Source organism: Chiloscyllium plagiosum, chromosome 22, assembly GCF_004010195.1.
Source record: "Chiloscyllium plagiosum isolate BGI_BamShark_2017 chromosome 22, ASM401019v2, whole genome shotgun sequence".
NCBI lineage: Eukaryota > Metazoa > Chordata > Chondrichthyes > Orectolobiformes > Hemiscylliidae > Chiloscyllium > Chiloscyllium plagiosum.
This window is the reverse complement of record NC_057731.1, coordinates 1,917,849-1,937,221: the sequence shown is the minus strand read 5'-3', so window position 1 is coordinate 1,937,221 and position 19,373 is coordinate 1,917,849. Positions and strand designations below refer to the sequence as shown.

At 43.7% G+C, this 19,373-nt stretch overlaps 1 protein-coding gene across 1 annotated transcript in view; it reads left to right on the top strand.

Moving 5' to 3' along the window:
• Nucleotides 1-19,373, top strand: part of LOC122561374 (broad substrate specificity ATP-binding cassette transporter ABCG2-like) — a 123,684-nt gene that overhangs the window by 20,551 nt on the left and 83,760 nt on the right. The window contains exons 3-4 of the mRNA XM_043713136.1: nucleotides 735-849; nucleotides 13,843-13,995. Of these exons, the coding sequence (XP_043569071.1) occupies nucleotides 735-849; nucleotides 13,843-13,995 (268 nt within the window). The remainder of the gene's footprint in view (nucleotides 1-734; nucleotides 850-13,842; nucleotides 13,996-19,373) is intronic.

Sequence of the window (19,373 nt, the reverse complement as noted above, 5' to 3'; positions counted from 1 at the left end):
CACATTTTTGTTTTCCCTAAATTCAAAGTTTCAAACACTCTGCTGCACATATTTTAATTCACATAATGTTCCACTCACTAATTATGCAAGCGTTCACTGACTCTTGGGCAGGCAATATTTTGAAATGGGAAATCCTCATCCTTGTTTTCAAATCCTTGCAATCTCCTCTTAATCCGCAACCTCACACATAATTGCTTATGTAAATCTGATCTCTTGGGTATCTTAATTGTCTTATCACTGGTTGGCATGCTGACAGCTGCATAAACACTGAAATTCCCACTACACCTCTCTGCCTCTCTACTCTTGCTTTCCTCCTTTAAGACATTCCTTAAAACTATCTTTTTGACTAAATTTTTGGTCATCTGACTTAATATCTCTTTAAGAGGCTTGGATTCATACTTTGTTTTCTACTGGTTTTGCGAAACACCTCAGGAACATTTTATAATTTTTGAATGCTATCTGAATATATGTTGTTATTGTCACCATCACAGATACTCACATTCATTATTTAAATGAATCTCTAGAATTTGGAGCAATGTCATGGTGAGGAAAAAATGTTAACAGTTTAACTTTCTATGGATATTTTTATTGTTTTATGGGATGTAAGAGTTGTTGAGTCAGCCAGCTTTTATTGCAATCTCTGATTACTTTTGAGATGCTGGTAGTGATCTGTCTTCTTGGTGTTGCCTGCAAGTAATGGGCATATGACAGATTTTTAAAATCATTTACATCAGATTGTTAGATATTCTGGCTGCAAGAAAGGATCGCAGAGGGCTATCTGGGGAAGTCCTGATTGATGGAATTCCGCAACCTTCCAATTTCAAATGCATCTCTGGTTATGTTGTTCAGGTAAGTGCATTTATGTTTCTTAAATATCAGCCTCACAAAATTACATTCTGCTCTGTCCGAGACGTGGTTGGCACTGTGATGTCTGAACAAAGTTTTCTAGGGTCATGTCACCGGACAAGTAATCAAAAGGTCCAAGCTAATGCTCTGAGAACATGATTTCAAAGTAGCTATGCTGAAAGTATCAGATTGTCAAAATTAGAGGTTTACCAGGATGATATCATGTTTAAGGGACTTCAATTATAGGGAGAAATTGGAGCAGTCAGGATTGTTCCTTAGCATAGAGAAGATGACGCCATGTGCTGGAAAATAGAATTAGAAGAGATGGTAATTTGACAACCATACAGACATAGTGGGCTGAAGGGCCTCTTTCCCTGCTGTAATACCTCCATGATTATATGGGTAGTGCATTAAATTTAAAAAGGGGGCAATATTGGCGCTGCTCTATTGACTTCCTAAAAGATGGAACAACAGGTATGTAGGCAATTTTCAGACAAGGTGGAAAATAATTCTGTAATCATAGTAGGGGATTTAAACTTTCCCAATATTAACTAGGGTAATTAAATGGGGTGGTGGGGGTGGGTGCATTGCTGGAGCCAAATTTATCAATGGGGTGTTTCTTGTTGATACTGACCATAATTTAGTAACATTTAAGATAATTAAGGACAAAAGTGTACTGGAAAAACCTTTGAACTGGTGGAAGGTCAGCAATAATATCTGACCAAAAATGGTCTGAAAGCAGCTATTTGCAGGAAAATTTACATCAGAGTAGCGTGAGCCCTTCCAAAGGTAAACAGTGAGACTGCAGGGCCTGTAAAGGTGAAGGGTGTGATCAACCCTCAGAGAAAACTGGGTATAAAGGAATGTATTAGATGAAGGGAAAAAAAGAAGCATTCGGTAGGTAGTGGAAGCTTAAAATGCCAGAAAGCCTCAAGGTGTATAGAAAGTGCAGAGGGGGAGGTCACTTTAAAATTAAATCTGGAAAGCGTAGAAGGAGCATGAAAAAAAGCACACAAAACAAAATCCAAAGGTTTTAAGAATATATATATTAGGGGCACGAGGATAACCAGGGAAAGTGTTATGTTCATTTGAGACCAAGGTGAAACTGCATGTGGAGTCAGAAGACGTGAGTGAGGGTTTAAAAGAGTAGTTTGCATCCGTATTCACTATATAGAAAGAGTTTTACATTTACACACAAGAGATTGACTACCAGCATATAGTCTAGGAATCCTGCAGAGAGTAGCTCCTCCTGATTCCAAAGTATGTTCACATTCCAGAAGGCACAAGTAAAGAATCTGATGGATTATTCTTCACTTGCCTGGATGCCCTTGAGAAGGTGGCAAATTGTAGAACCGTTGGTGTAGCTAGATTCTCAATACTGTTAAGGATGGAGTTCCAGGATTTTGACTCAGCAACACTGAAGGAATGAGGACGTTTCCAAGTCAGGATGGTGTGTGGTTTGGAGGGGACCTTGCAGTTGGTGATGTTCCCATGTATTTGCTGCCCTTATCCTTACAACTGTTAATCGTCATAGGTTTGGAAGATACTGTTTAAGGAGCCTTGGTGAATTTCTACAGTGCATGTGATGGAATGTGTATACTGTTGCTACTGAGCATCATTGGCGGGGGGAGTAAATGTCTGTGAATATCATGCCAAATAAGCAGGATGCTGTGTCCTGGTGGACATGATGTGTTGTTAGAGCTGCACTAATTGATGCAAGAGGGGAGCATTTCATTCCATTCCTAATTTGTGGACAGATTTTGGAAAGTCAGGAGATGACTTACTTGCTACAGCATTCCTAGCCTCTGACCTGGTTTTGTAGGCACAGAATTTATATGGCTAGTCCAATTCAGTTTCTAGTCAAGAATAACCCAGAAGGCTTATATTGGGGGTGGGGGGCATTCGGTGACAGTAATGCCATTGAAAATTAAGGGAAAAAGTTAGATTTTCTCTTGTTCAAGATTAGGTAGTGTTGTAGAATAGAGGGAGTTAGGTGTTCAGGTACATAATTCTTTGAAGTGTGCATCACATATAGACAGGGTAGTTAAAAAGGTGTTACCACGCTTGCCTTCATTTCTCAGTCCTTTGAGTATAGAAATTGGGAAGTCGTGTTGTGCAGGACATTGGTGAGGCCTCTTCTGGAATACTGTGTCCAGTTCTGGATGGCTAGTTATATGAGGGATATTATTAAGCTGGAGAGGGTTCAGAAGAGATTTACCAAAATGTTGCTGTGTATGGCAAGTTGAGTTATAAAGACAGGCTGGAACTTTTATCACTGGAGCATAGGAGGTTGAGGGACAACTTCATTGAAGTTTATAAAATAAGGAGGGTTATAGATAGAATTAATGGTAGTTCTCTTTTCCCTATGGGGGATTTCAAGGTTAGGGGGCACAATTTTAAGGTGTGAGGAGAGAGATGTAAAAGTTTTTTACAGTGAGTGGTTCACGTGTAGACTGAACTTCCTGAAGAAGTGATAGATTTGGGTACAATTACAACTTTTAAAAGACGTTTGGATAAGTACATGATAGGAAAGATTTGGAGGGATATCGGTCAGGAGCAGGCAGGTGCAACAACTTTAGTTTGGGATTATGTTGGACCAAAGAGTCTGTTTCCGTGCTGTATGACTCTATGACAAAGGTAGCTTCTATAGTCATTGCCTTATACTTGTGGGGCATGAATGTTACTAATCACTTTGTCAGCACCAACCTGGATAATGTCCATATCTTGCTTCAAAGGTGTGCAAGTTAGATGGATTTGCCATGCTAAATTGCCTAGAGTGTTCAGCAATGTGCAAGTTAGTTCCATTAGCCATGGGAAATACAGGGATAGGGTAGGGAGATAGGTGTAGGTGGGATGCTTGTCGAAGAGTCAGTGTGGACTTGTTGGGCTAAGTAGCCTGTTTCCACACTGGTGATTCCATGAATTTTATGAATTTACCATAAACTGTTTCAGTATCTGAAGAGTTTGTCAGGTTTGTCTCCAACTGGTGGAGAGATTTCATCCAATTCGCATTGACTCTAGATTTGCAAGGGCTCTTTCATGTCACACTCGGTCAAATTGGCCTTGATGTCAAGGGCAGTCACTTTCACCTCAACTCTGAAATCAGCTCTTTTGTTCCATGTTGGAAGTAAAGCTGTAATGAGGCCAGGAGCGTTCACTCCTGCGCGTCAGGAGCAGATTATTGCTTAATCGTTACTGCTTGATATCCGTACTGATGCCACTTTCCGTCTTATTACCTGTGATCAAGAGTTGACTAATGGAGTGATGATTAGCTGGGTTGTATTTGTCCTGCTGTTTGTGTAGAGAGCATGAGGGCAATTTTCCAAATTGTTGGGACAATGCCAGTGTTGTAGCTGTACTGGAACAGCTTGGCTATGGTTGTGGTAAGTTCTAGAGCATGTTTTTATTCCTATTTCCAGAATGTTGTCAGGTCCCAAAGTCTTTGCAGTATCTAATGCTTCCAGCCATTTCTTGATATCGCACAGTGAGATTTGAATTGGCTGAAAGCTGGCAACTTGTAACACTGGAAACTTTTGGAGGAGGCCAAGGTTAATCCCTGAGTATGGACTGTTGCTTGATGAGTCTGTGAGGCATTACTCCTCATTTTGGCAGTCGTTCCACATATTTGTAAGGAGGGCTTTGCAGGGTTGTCATTGTCTTTGCTGAAACTTTATTGCTGGAACAGCACAGCAGGTCAGGCAGCATCCAGGGAACAGGAGATTCGACGTTTCGGGCACAGGCCCTTCTTCAGGAATGAGCAGAGAGTGTTCAGCAGGAGAAGATAAAAGGTAGGGAGGAGGAACTTGGAGGAGGGGCGTTGGAAATGTGATAGGTGGAAAGAGGTAAAGGTGAAGGTGATAGGTCGGAGTAGGGTGGAGGCGGAGAGGGCAAGAAGAAGACTGCAGGGCAGGAAGGCGGTGCCGGGCTGGAGGGATTCGGCTGAGACAAGGTGGGGGGAGGGGGGATGAAGAAACTGGTGAGGTCCAAGTTCATCCCCTGCGGTTGGAGGGTTCCCAGTCGGAAGATAAGACGCTCCTCCTCCGTCCGTCGGGTTGTTGTGGTTTGGCGGTGGATGAGTCCAATGACCTGCATATCCTCGGTGGAGTGGGAGGGGGAGTTGAAATGCTGTGCTACAGGGTGGTTGGATTGTCTTTGCAGTTGTGTTTCTTGTGCCTCAGTCAATCCCAAATGGGCTGTCCAGCTTCATTCCTTTCTTGAGGCTCGTAAGATGGAATGGCTTGTACAGCCATTTCATAGAGAAGTTAAAAGTCAACCACATTGTTATGGGCCGGGGATGCATTTAGGTCAGATGATGTAAGGATAGCAATTTCCTTCCTTAAAAAACATTAGTGACCAGATGGATTTTTACAACTGTCAACAATGGTTTCAAGACCACCATTAAAGTTTTACTTCCAGATTTTTGTTGCATATTAGAACATATGAAGGTTGGTAAGTCTTCTGGTCTTGACAGATATATCCAAGAACACTGAGAGTGGTTGAAGGAGAAATTGCAGGGACGCTGGCTGATATTTTTGCATCATCGTTGACCATGGGTGAGGTCCTGGAAGATTGGAGGGTAGTGAATGTTGTGCTCTTTTTCAAGAAGGGCTGCAAAGGAAATCCTGGGAACTATAGACCAGTGAGCCTAACATCTGTGGTGGGTAAGCTACTTGAAAAGATTCTGAGATAAGATATACATGCATTTAGAAAGGCAGGGTTTGATGAGAAGTAGTCAGCATGACTTTGTGCATGGGAGATTGTGCCTCAAAAATTTGTTAGAGTTCTTGGATGAAGTGACCAGGAAACTTGACGAGGGCAGGGTGATCGACTTAATCTAGTTATTTCAGTAAGGCCTTTGATAAAGTTCCACAAGGTAGGTTGCTCCAGAAGATTAGATCATATGGAATTCAGGGAAAGCTGGCAAATTGGACTTAAAATTGTCTTGATGGTAAAAAGCAGAGGGTAATAGTGAAAGGATGCTTGTCGGACTGGAGCCCTGTGACTAGTGGAGTGCCTCAGGGATCGGTGTTGGGCCCTTTGCTGTTTGTTATCTGTATCAATGATTAGGATGAGAATGTATAAGGCATGATTAGCAGTCTGCAGATAAAATAGGCAATGTTGTGGACAGTAAAGAAGGTTATCAGAAATTTCTGCAGGACCTTGGGAAGTGGGCCGAGAAATGGCAAATGGAGTTTAATATAGACAACTGGGAGGTCTTGCATTTTGGAAAATCAAATCAAGGGAGGGGTTTCATGGCTCCTGAAGGAATGTAGTGGAACAGAGGGACTTTGGAGTTCAGGTGCATGGTTCTCTAAAAGTGGGGTCAATGATTGGTAGAGGAATCCAGGAGATGGAGTTGCAGGAGCCTCAGTCCCTGTCCCTGTCCAATTGGCTCATGAGTTTTGCTCCCTGTGTGGATGGGAATGGGGACTGCAAGAGGATGAGCCGACTGACAACAGCACCACGGTGCAGGGAGCCATTCAAGTAGGGGAGAGAAGAGAAATGTTGTTATAGTTGGGGATAGTATAGTTAGAGGCATTGACACTGTTTTCTGTGACCAGGATCGAGACTCCCAAAGATTGTGTCACCTGCCTGGGTCTGGCATATCTCATCTGGACTGCAGAGGAACTTGGAGCGGGAGGGTAAATATCCAGTGGTTGTGGTCCACATGGGTACTAATGACATAGATAAAACTAGGACAGAGGTTCTGCGCAGGGAGTATGAACAGTGAGGAATTAAATTAAAAAGCAGAACCAAAAAGGTAATAATTCTGGATTACTACTTCAACCACAAGATAATTGGCACAGGATCAATAAGCTTAAACAGGTAAATGCATGGCTCAAAGATTGATGTGGGAGGAATGGTTTTGAGTTCATGGGACATTAGCACCAGTACTCGGGAAGAAGGGATCTGTTCCGATGGGACGGTCTTCATCTGAATTGTGCTGGAACCAGAGTCCTAGAAAACTGCATAACTGGGGCAATAGACAGGGCTTTAAACTAAATAGGGGGAAGAGTTCAGTTATAGGGGAAGTTAGAAAACCCGAACTAAAGGAGGAGATAACAGTGCAGAACTCAAGAGAAGTTATTAAAATCTCCAGCACAGGCACAAATAAGGAAAGAGTGTTTGGAAAAGATTAGCAATCAAACTTCAAGCATATTGGACAAATGAATGACAATGAGAAGAGGGATGGCTAATGCAGGATTGAAGGTATTATATCTGAATGCATGCAGTATAAGGAATAAGGCAAATGAGGTTGTGGCGCAATTGAAATAGGCAGGTATGATGTGGTGGGCATCACGGAGACGTGGCTGCAAGGGGATCAGGATTGGGAGCTGAATATTCAAGATATACATCCTATTGAAAAGATAGGCAGGTGAGTAGAGGGTGTGGGGTTGCCTTATTAGTAAGAAATGAAATTAAATCAATAATAAGAAATAATGTAGGGTCAGATGGTGTAGAATCTGTGTGGATAAAATTGAGGAACTCAATTCCTAAAGTATAAAATTCATAATTGGAGTTCTGTACAAACAATAGTCAGGAGCTGGGACGCAAGATACACCAAGAGACAGAAACGATGTGAAGGAAAAGCAAATTTACAGTGATCATGGGGGATTTCAATATGCAGGTGGAGGTTGGTATCAGGTTGGTAGTGGATTGCGAGAAAGGAAATTTGTGGAATGTCTACGAAATGGTTTTTTGGGGCAGCTTGTGGTAGAGCGTGCTAGGAAACAGGGCAAAAATAAGGACTGCAAACGCTGGAAAACAGAGTTTAGATCAGATTAGAGTGGTGCTGGAAAAGCACAGCAGGTCAGGCAGCATCAAAGGAGTAGGAAAATCGACATTTTGGGCAAAAGCTCTTCATCAGGAATGAAGGGTTTTTGCCCGAAATGTTGATTTTCCTGCTCATCGGATGCTGCCTGACCTGCTGTGCTTTTCTAGCACCATTTTGATCTAAACACGCTAGGAAACAGGCAGTACTGGATTTAGTGTTGTGCGATGAGGAAGGCTTGATAAGGGAGCTTAAGGTAAAGGAACCCTTAGGAGGCAGTGATCATAATATGATTAAATTTACTCTGCAATTTGAGGGGGAGAAGATAGAATCAGAAGTAATAGTATTACAGCTGAATAAAGGCAATGACAGAGGCATGACAGAGAATTGACTGGAAGAATAGCCTAGCAGGAAAGACAGTGGAACAACAATGACAGGAATTTCTGGGACTAATTCAGGAGACACAGCAGAGATTCATCCCGAGGGCAAAGAAGTAGGGAGGATGAGGCAACCATGGCTGATTAGCAAAGTCGGGGATACCGTAAAAGCAAAAGAGAAAACATGTAAGGTGGCGAAGGGCAGTGGGAAACCAGAGGATTGGGAAGCTTACAAGGATCAACAGAGGGCATGAAAAAAGGACAGAATGAAGAAGAAGATTAAATATGAGGGTAAGCTAGCCAGTAATAAAAAGGAAGGCTGTAAGAGTTTCTTTAGATATGTAAAGGGCAAAAGAGAAGCAAAAGTGGACATTCAGCTGCTGGAAAATGATACTGCAGAGATAGTAGTGGGGAACAAGGAAATGGCTGAGGAACTGAATAATTACTTCATGTCAGTCTTCACGGTGGAGGACGTGAGTAATATCCCAAAAATTCAAGAGAGTAAGGGGGCACAGAGGAGTATGGGAGCCATCACCAAGCAGAAGGTGCTAGAAATACTGAACAGTCTGAAGGTGGATAAATCACCTGTACCAAATGCAATACATCCCAGAGTTCTAAGGAAGATAGCTGAAGAGATAGTGGAGGTGTTAGTGGTGATCTTTCAGGAATTGATAGAATCAGGAAGGGTCCCAGAGGACTGGAAAATTGCGAATGTGTGACACTCCTGTTTAAAAGGATAGTAAGGCAAAGGATGGAAAATTTCAGACCAGTTGTTGTTTGTCACCATAGTCTTGCCCGACCATAGTGACTGCTCTCTTACTAGAAGTGACTGGTTGTGATTTAACCTGAGGGCCACCAGAGCTTAGACAAGGGAAGAGGTTGAGAAAGAGAGTCCTTCATGGTAACCTCAAACTGGTGATGGGAATTGAACCCACACTGTTGGTATGACAGTGCTCTGTAGACAAATGATCCAGGCAACTGAGCTAAACCAATTCCCACAGACTGATTAGCCTAACCTCGGTTGTCAGAAGATCCTGGAATCCATTGTGAAGAATGAAATTTCTGAATACTTGCAAGTGCATGGTAAAATAGGGAAAAGTCAGCATGGTTTCATCAAGGCCTGACAAATTTGCTAGAATTCTTTGAGGAAGTAATAAGCATTAATAAGGACAGCCAATGGATGTTATCTACCTGGACTTCAAGGTGCCGCACAGGAAGCTACTGAGTAAGATAAGGGCCAATGGCGTTAGAGGCAACGTGCTGGCCTGGATAGAAGCCTGGCTGTCTGGCAGGAAGCAGAGAGTGGGGATAAAAGGGTCTTTCTCAGGATGGCAGCTGGTGGTAGCAAACAAGTGGTGTTCTGCAAGGCTCAGTGTCGGGACCACAACCTTTCACTTTATACATTTACAATCCAGGTGAAGGAACTGAGGGCATTCTGGCTAAGTTTGCAGATGGTACAAAGATAGGTAGAGGGACTGGTAGCATTGAGGAGACGAGGAGGCTGGAGAAAGATTTGGACAGTTTAGGAGAGTGGGAAAAGAAATGGTAGATGGAGTACAACATGAGAAAGTGTGAGATCAGAAAAATCCATGGAATTAATTGTCACAGAAAACTGTGGATGCCAGGTAATTAAATATACTTAAGACTGAGATATAGAGATTCTTGATTATCAAAAGAATCAAGGGTTATGGGGAGAAAGTGGGAGGATGGGGTTGAGAAACTTAATAGCCATGATTAAATGGTGAGCAGATGCCATTGGCTGAATGACCTAATTCAGGGCAGTGAAGAAGGTTTTTGGCACACTGGACTTCATCAGGCAGGGCATTGAGTGTAGAAGTTGGGAAGTTATGTTGCAGTTGTATGTTGATGAGACCACATTTGGAGTATCGTGTTCAGTTTTGGTCACCTTGCTATAGGAAGGATGTTATTAAACTGGAAAGAGTGCCGAAGAAATTTACAAGCATGTTGCCAGGAATCAAGGGTCTGAATTATCGGTCAGGTTGGACAAGCTAAGACTTTTTCCTTAGAATGTAGGAGACTGAGGGGGGATCTTATGGAAGTGTATAAGATCATGAGAGTAATGAATAGGGTAAATGTACTCAATCTTTTTCCCAGGGTTGCAGAATTGAGGACAAGAGGACATCATAGAACATAGAACATAGAACAGTACAGCACAGAACAGGCCCTTCAGCCCATGATGTTGTGCCGACCACTGATCCTCATGTATGCACCCTTAAATTTCTGTGACCATGTGCATGTCCAGGAGTCTCTTAAATGTCCCCAATGACCCTGCCTCCACAACTGCTGCTGGCAACGCATTCCATGCTCTCACAACTCTCTGTGTAAAGAACCCACCTCTGACATCCCCTCTATACTTTCCTCCAACCAGCTTAAAACTATGACCCTTCGTGTTAGTCATTTCTGCCCTGGGAAATAGTCTCTGGCTATCGACTCTACCTATGCCTCTCACTATCTTGTATACCTCAATTAGATCCCCTCTTCTCCTCCTTTTCTCCAATGAAAAAGGTCCGAACTCAGTCAACCTCTCCTCATAAGATAAGCCCTCCAGTCCAGGCAGCATCCTGGTAAACCTCCTCTGAATCCTCTCCAAAGCATCCACATCTTTCTTATAATAGGGTGACCAGAACTGGATGCAGTATTCCAAGTGCGGTCTAACCAAAGTTTTATAGACATTAGTTAAGGTTAGAGGGGAAAGGATAAATAGGAACCTGAGGGGCAACTTTTTTACACAGAGGGTGGTATGCATGTGGAATGAGCTGCCAGTAGAAGTGGTTGAGGCAGGTACATTAACAACATTTAAAAGGCATTTGGACAAATACATGGATAGGAAAGGATTAGAAGGATATGGGCCAAGTGGAGAGTAATGAGGTTAGTGTGGATGGACATTTTGGTGAGCATGGACCAGTTTGGGCTGAAGGCCCTGTCTCTGTGTTGTACGACTATGAATGCAGTGACAATATCACAATCCTATGTTGTGGAAATTGAATCCATGAGCATTAGATCGGACCTCAGGATTTCTAGCCTAATAACGTACTGGGACCTCAATCTATGTTTTAAACTTTATAAAGTGCTAAGGATGCCAATATATTGTGCATTGTGCATAATCCACATCCAAAGGAAAAGGACAATGTCTAACTTTTGAGTTATTCGCTTGTGTAGATAGACAGTTGGCTGAGATTCACTGATAGGATGTTAGCAAACTGATTCTCTTAAGAATACTTGAGATGTACATTGTGATATGTCTTGCAGGCTAGCTGAATAATATATGTAGTGATTGTAACAAGGTGAGCCACGTGGACCTCAAAGAATACAAGTTCTCGATTAGGACTGTTACCCTGGTTCAATCAGGGAGCCCTGGTTGATAGATATAAGCAGGAGTGTCAGAGGTTCTATTCCCTCTGTGAGGTGGCTCTGAGGAACCTGGGCCAGTGTCAAGTGCTATGCATGTATAAATAAAGGTTGATGTGGTGACAGGATACCGTTCTCTATGGAGTCATTTCAGTGGTGACGAGAGAAGAAAAAAGACCAGATAGAGAAGGAAGGTTTGGGGGTCATCTTTGATGTGAGAAATGTCCATCCATACCTTAATGGGCGTAAATTTGTAATAGTTAAGACCACAAACCCCTGCTAGGGCTACTCAAAGAGAATAAGGCTGAGCCACTCACAGCTTCAGATCGGATTCGGCGGTGGGCTTTCATTCTGAATGTGTACAATTCCAAGTTGGAACACTGTCTGGAAGGCCAAGTAGCAAATGTGGATTCCTTGAGCCACATCCTGCTGGCAGATACACCACCTGTTGTTCCGCCACTGGAAGAATCGAGACTGTGTTGCTGGAAAAGCACAGCAGGTCAAGCAGCACCCGAGGAGCAGGACATTCGATGTTTTGGGCATAAGCCCTTCATCAGGAATGAGGCGGTCGATGTCATGGCAACAGTTTGAAATGAAGAGGTCAAGGGTGGGTAACAGGCCAGCACAGGACGTCCAGGTGGATGGAGTGTGTTGGAGGCGGGAGAAGTACATGAATGTTAGTTTAACTTGCATTCTTTTATGTCCATGTGGCGGAGAAAAACTGTTTGCTGAGCGCATGAACCCTTCTGAGAATGTAGAAATGCAGAGGTCCATTGGGTCTGGGAAAGTGTGGCTCTGAGCTGGGGTAGGACTGACTACAGGTAGAGTAGATGGTGGCACATGGCTGATAGCGTGGAGCGGAGGATCCGGAAAGAGAATCGTTGTTGAAGGTTTCTGATTTGTAGTGTGTACTGGGTATCCTGTTCCAAGTCCAAACTGGGTTGGTCTGAATGTGGTCTGGAGTCCATGTGGGATCAGATGGTTCCGTAGGCAGGCACTGAGGAAGGAGATGCGACTGTGGTAGCGAGTCCGCTTGAGGACGTGGCGGAAGAGCTTCAGGGCAGAGGGGAGGACTTGGGGGGTACAGTGAGAGAGGGACTCACTGAGATCTTTGTAGAGAGAGGAGGACAATTTCTTCAAGGTAGGCATCCTTGCAAGAGGCTTCGCAGTAAGGTTAAAATCAACTAGGAGAAAGTGAGGACTGCTGATGCTGAGGATCAGAGTCGAGAGTGTGTTACTGGAAAAGCAGAGCAGGTCTGGCAGCATCTGAGGAGCAGGAGAATCGACGTTTCGAGCATAAGCCCTTCATCAGGAATGAGCACTGGAAGAGTTTGTTCTGGTTTTAAACTTTCTGAATACGCTTCCTGTCATTGCTGATAATATCAGAGACTCTGAACACAAAAAGATCTTGTCCTGGCAAAACTAAAACAGGTGGTAGAGATGGGGGAAACAAAAGGGCCATCACAACCAGAATTGAAGCCTTTTTTAGACCTGGTGAGACCTGATCACCGTAGAGAATAACATTCCATTCTGGGAAGCAAGAGTGATTGTCAAATTGTCAAAGCTTGCTGCAATATACTGGCAAAACTCCAGCAGGGGTCATCTAAGGTTGTCCAAATGAAGATGTTGGCAAAATGTTAAGACTGATGTCCAGGATTGGATAGCCGTGTTGGTGGGGCAGTGCCCAGAATACAAAGGACAAAAGTTACACCAGCAGCACTCGGGTGGGCTCCCAGAAGTATTGATCACAGACAATGGGCCAACATTTACCAGAATGGAATTCAACTATTTCCTAAAGTCGAATGGCATTTAGCATATAAGGACAGCTCCATATCATCCGTTGTCCAATAGTCATGTGGAAACAGCAGTCCAAACATTAACGGCAGGCTTAAAGAAACAGCCTACAGCTTCACTCAATACCAAATGTCCTGGTTTCTGTTTGATTATTGGACCATCTCTCATGCAACTACAGGGATAGGTCCAGCAGAGTTGCTAATGGGGAGGAGATTCCGCACCAGTTTAAATCTGATCTTTCATTCCTCTGTGGTGGAGGGTGAAATGGCATCAGGAACGTCAATGCCGGACACAAGACTCCTCTAAGCAAGAGAGACAGTTTACTTTGGGACCGAAGTTTGGTGCCAAAAATGTGCAACTGTCATCCTAATTTATTTCCACAGGATTTGCAAGGACAGCCAAGAACTCTTTTCTCTTCCCTGTAATTGCCTTTACCATACTTAAGCTTATGTTCACAGCAGTTTAAGAATAATACTTGTTGTTGATGGAATTGTTTTGTAAATATAGTCCGCATTTTAATCCAGACACAAAAAAAAAATCAAAGTCAACACAAAGGCAACACAAGTCAATTGTCCCAAACACTTTAGTAACCCACAGTTAATCCACGAGTAGTATCAACAATTTATTTTATAGAGCTGAATAACAGTTGTTGACTTAGTTAAATGTTAAACTGTTGCTTTACAGGATGATATTCTCATGGGAACATTGACTGTGAGAGAAAATTTGCTGTTTTCTGCAGCTTTGCGATTGCCCAGTTCAATTAGGTTCAAGGAGAAAGAAGAAAAGGTGGAGCAAATCATCTCTCAACTTGGACTAACCAAAGTGTCTGACAGCAAGGTATGTCAGAGGCAGTTGATCAATGAACATTTTGTACTTTGAGAAGAGTTGAGGAGATCACAGAAAATAACTAAGAGAAAAAATGACTATGATTGAGTCAACTGTTGAAATTTCACTTGGCAAGGTTTTATTCCCTTAAATTTTCAACGTTATAAATTTATCTGTACTTATATTTTCATAAACAATGACCTGTTTGTGTATTTCTACCCTCCTAATCTCCCAGGTACTGGGAATTTCAGCAAACTCAGCCTTGTTGATTCTGCAAAGTCCTCCGAACTAACATCTGTGGGTTTGTGCTAAAATTGGTCGAGCTGCTCCACAGCTTGTCAAGCACCCACTTGACATATTTCTATTTAGGAAATCGTACCTGACAGACAATGTCCAGGAAACGTAATCACATTGCTTGAATATGTCCTATCGTGCCAGCAGGATAGACATTCCAGAGGTGGTGACAAAGTGGCATGCACTCAGGAGGGAGTTGTCTTAAGAGTCAGCAACATTGACTCAGGATCCCATGAAGTCTCATGGCATCAGGTCAAACATGGGTAGTGAAGTCTACTGCTGATTACCACCCACCCACACCACCCCAATTCCCACCATTTGGAGAAAGCACTGAGGGAAAAACCTACTTGACACAGTCATTGCCAATTTAGCTGCTGCAGATGCATTTGTCTTTGACAATTTTGATAGATGCGACCACTGCACAATCCTTAGAGACAAAGTTCTATCTTCACTTTGAGAAGTCTCCATTATTTTGTGTGGCACTGTCATCGTGCTAAATGAGATAATTCAAAACTAGTCATCCACAAGGCAATTCAAGTCATCAGCAGCAGCAAAATTGTATTGACCCATAATTTTTTCTGTGTATAAGAAGCATCATCAGAAGACAACTGACTTTTGAACAAAGTCCAAGCCTACACTTTTAGCTTTACTTCAGTTAACCAAAATCAATAAAACTTGAAAATGATTGCTTACTAGTTACTCATATTTATATCACCAACTCATATACAATTAAATCTTAATTAATATTACCTGTTCCCTTGGTCCGTTAGATCTCAGGCATAGGTGGTAGCAGATTTTCTTTTATCTTTTATAAATAGATTGATATACAAGCAAAATACTTCAAAAACAAAAAGAATGACAGTATTCCTGTTTTCTTTTCTTTGCACAATAAAGTTTCAAGCATTCTTTTCTCAGTATGGCCAACAGTTTCTTGGAGTTTAGAGGTCTACAGCACAGAAAAAGCCCTTCCCGATGAAGGGCTTTTGCCTGAAACATTTTTTTTCTTGCTCCTTGATGCTGCTGACCTGCTGTGCTTTTCCAGCACCACACTCTTGACTCTAATCTCCAGCATCTGCAGTCCTCAAGTTCGCTTAGCACAGAGAAAAGCCCCATTAAGTCTCCACCTGTCAAAATCTAGTACCTCGCTTGCTCCTTAATTTGTAAAACAATCAGGTAACTGATAGAATAGTACAGCACAGTACAGGCCCTTTGGCCCTTGATTTTGTGCTGACCTTTTATCCTACTCTAAGATCAAACTAACCTACATACCATTCATTTTATGTGCCTATCCAAGAATCGCTTAAATGTCCCTAATGTATCTGACTCTACTACAGCTGCTGGCAGTGCATTCCACGTACCCACCACTCTCTATGTGAAGAACCTACCAATTACATCCTGGTAAATCTCCTCTGCACCCTCCCTAAAGCTTCCACATCTTTCCTATAATGAGGTGACCAGAACTGAACACAATATTCTGAGTATAGTCTAACTAGGGCTTCACAGGGCTGTAGCATAACCTCGCAACTCTTAAACTCAACCCCGTGCTAATGAAAGCCAACACACCATATGCCTTCCTAACAACCCTATCATTTTCATTGGCAACATTGAGTGATCTATGGACATGGATCCCAAGATCCCTTTGTTCCTCCACACTGCCAAGAATCCTGCCTTTAACCCTGCATTCTGCATTCAAATCACTTCACACTTTTCTAGGTTGAACTTCATCTGCCACTTTGCAGCCCAATTCTGCATCCTGTCAATGTCCTGGAGACGCTTCTCTGAAGCGTTCTGTAAGTAGGCGTCTTGTCTCTCCAATGTAGAGGAGAACACATTGGGAGCAACAGATACAGTAAATGGCATGTGTGCAAGTGCAGGTAAAACTCTGATGGATGTAGAAGGTTCCTTTGGGGCCTTGGATAGAGGTGAGGGGGAGGTGTGGGCACAGGTTTTGCAATTCCTGCAGTGGCAGGGGAAGGTGCTGGGAAGGGAAGGTAGGTTGGTGGGGGGCATGGACCCCAAGGGAGTTGTGGAGGGAATGGTCTTTATGGAAAGCGGATGTGGTTAGGAGGGAAATATATCTCTGGTGGTGTGGTCCACTTGCAGTTTGTGGAAATGGCAGAGGATGATGCAATGTATATGGAGGTTGTGGGGTAGAAGGTGAGGACCGGCGTGGTTCTGTCCTTGTTACAGTTGGAGGGGTGGGGTTCAAAGGCAGAGGTGTGGGGAACAGGTGATTTGCGCTGGAGGGCATCATCAACCACTTGTGAGGGGAAATTGTGGTCTTTAAAGAACAAAGCCAATGATGTGTTTTGTGATGGAACTGGTGCTCCTGGGAGCAGATGCGGCAGAGGCGGAGGAATTTGGAATCAGGGATAGTGTTTTTTACAGGAGGCTGGGAACAGGTATAGTCCAGGTAACTGTGGGAGTTGGTGGGTTTGTAGAAGATGCCTGTGTTGAGTTGGACACTGTTGTTGGAGATGGAGCGGTCTGGAAAGCGGAAGTGGTCCAGGTGAACTTAAGGTCGGGGTGGAGTGTATTGGTGAAGTTGATGAATTGTTCAATCTCCTCGTGGGAACACAAGTTGGTGCCGATATAGTCATCAATGTGGCGGAGGAAAAGGTGGGGAATGGTGCCGGTGTAACTCCGGAAGATGGACTTATCCAGGTAAACGACAAAGAGACAGGCATAGCTGAGGACCATGCAGGTGCCTATGCCTACCCCTTTCTTCTGGAGGAAGTGGGAGAATTCAAAGGAGATATTATTGAGGGTGAGGACCAGTTCAGCCAAACGAATGAGAGTGTCAGTGAAAGAGTACTGGTGGGGAGTACTCTGGAGAGGAAGAAATTGAGGGTTCGGAGGCCCTCATCATGGTGGGTGGAGGTGCATGAGGTGGCCCGAATGTATGTGGGGAGTTCCTGGATCGGGAGGGGGATAGGACATTGTCAAGGTATGTGGAGATTACTTTGGTGGGTCAGGCGCATGCTGAGATGATGGGTCGACTGGGCTAGTCAGACTTAGATAGAAGCTGAAACATGTGTTGCTAGAAAAGCACAGCAGGTCAGGGAGTATCCAAGGAGCAGGAGAATTGACGTTTTGGGCATAAGCCCTTCTCCTGCTCCTTGGATGCTGCCTGACCTGCTGCACTTTTCCATCAACACATTTTTTCAGCTCTGATCTCCAGCATCTGCAGCCCTCACTTTTTCTCCTAGACTTAGATAGGAGATAGAACCGGGCGATGGGGGGGGTTCCCAAACTATGAGGTTGGAAGCTGTGGATGGGAGATCCCCTGAGGTGATGAGGTTGTGTATGGTCTGTAAGATGATGGGAGGTGAGGTAGTGTTTGAGAGGGCAGTAGGAGGAGGTGTCTTCGAGTTGGCGCCTGGCTTCAGCGGTGTTAAGGTCAGTACACCAAACTACCACTGTGCTTTCTTGTCTGCTGGTTTAATGGTGAGGATGAGGTTGGAGCAGAGGGAATGGAAGACTGTGTGTTGCGAGGGTGAGGAGGGAGTGGACAGGTTAAGGTGGTCAATGTCCTGGTGGCTGTTGGAAATAACAAGATTGAGGGTGGGTAACAGACCATCATGGGGTGTCCATGTGGATGGGGTGTGTTGGATGCGGGAGAAAGGGTCCTCGGAAGATGGACGGGAGTTTTGGTGGAAAAAGTAAGCCCAGAGGTTGAGGCAATGGATGAAATGTTCGATGTCACAACACGTGTTGAATTTGTTCGTCCAGGAGCAGAGGGGGATGAAGGTAAGGCCTTTGCTGAGGTCTGATAATTGGCCCTCAGTGAGGGGTAGGTCTGGGGAATGGTGAAAACTCGGCAGGGCTGGGAGCTAAGAGCTGGTGTAGGGATGGAGCTGGGAGGGGGGGAGATTCATACCACTTCCTTGGTGGAAAAGATGGGCTCCAAGCTCTGGAGGAAGCTCCTGTTCCAGGATGGAGCCCAACATATTTCCCGGCTACCAACTGAAGGTGACCTGCCCATCTCCTCAACAGCATTTTCATTACAGTTTGCCACAGTGAAGTCTTCATCTGCATTCTCCACAGTGGAATTTGTCTTTAATCTTGCCCTCCTGGCAGCTGGAACCTTAGCTATCCTTTCTCCCTGACCTGACACAGGCCTTCTCTTGGCTAGTGACTTACCACGTACTACATCCATAGGAACCTATGACAGGCACAGGAGCCGGCCATTTCAGCCTCTTGAGTCTGCTCTGCTATTCAGTTATGTTTGATCTGATCCCACCTACCACTGATAACTTTTCATCGCTTGCTCAACAAGAATCTATTTATCTCTGTCTTGAAATGTTCAAGGACTCTGCATCGATCACCTTTTCACGAAGAAAGCTCCAAAACTGACAACACTTCAAGGGAAAAAAAAACATTTAGCCTCCTCTCTGTTTTAAATGGGTTGCCATTGATTATTAAACAGTAACCTCTGGTTCTCTCACAAGATGAACATCCTACCGACTGAGTCTGTTTGCAATTCAATGAGATCGTAGGAGATCTGATTATCAACCCCACATTCTGGCCTTTTTGCCATAACCTTAGATCCCCTTATTGATTAAAAATCTATCTTCTGCCAGTGTCTACAGACCAAGGTGGTAAAGAATTCCACAGATTCACTACCCTCCGAGAGAATAAATTCCTCCTCATCTCTCTCTTAAAGGTGTAACTTCTTATTGTGAGATTATATCCTCTGGTCCTAAATTAACGCATCATGTTCCATGTCAAGGCCCTGAATAATTTTATAACTTTCAATATGGTCTCGTCTCATTCTCCTAAACTCCAATGACTACAGGCCAATTTTACTCAGTCTCTCCTCATAAGAAACCTCTCCATATCGGAGATCAACTTATTGGGCCTCTGTGGACTGCATCCAATGCTACTACATCTTTTCATTGATAAGAATACCAAAACTATTCACAGTATTTCAGACATAGTCTGAATAGTGCTTTGTATACTCTTAGCAAGATTTCCCTACTGAACTTGCCTTGTTATTTGCTGAGCTGAAAATGTGTTGCTGGAAAAGCGCAGCAGGTCAGGCAGCATCCAAGGAACAGGAGAATCGACGCTTCTTCCCCTGAAGAAGGGCTTAT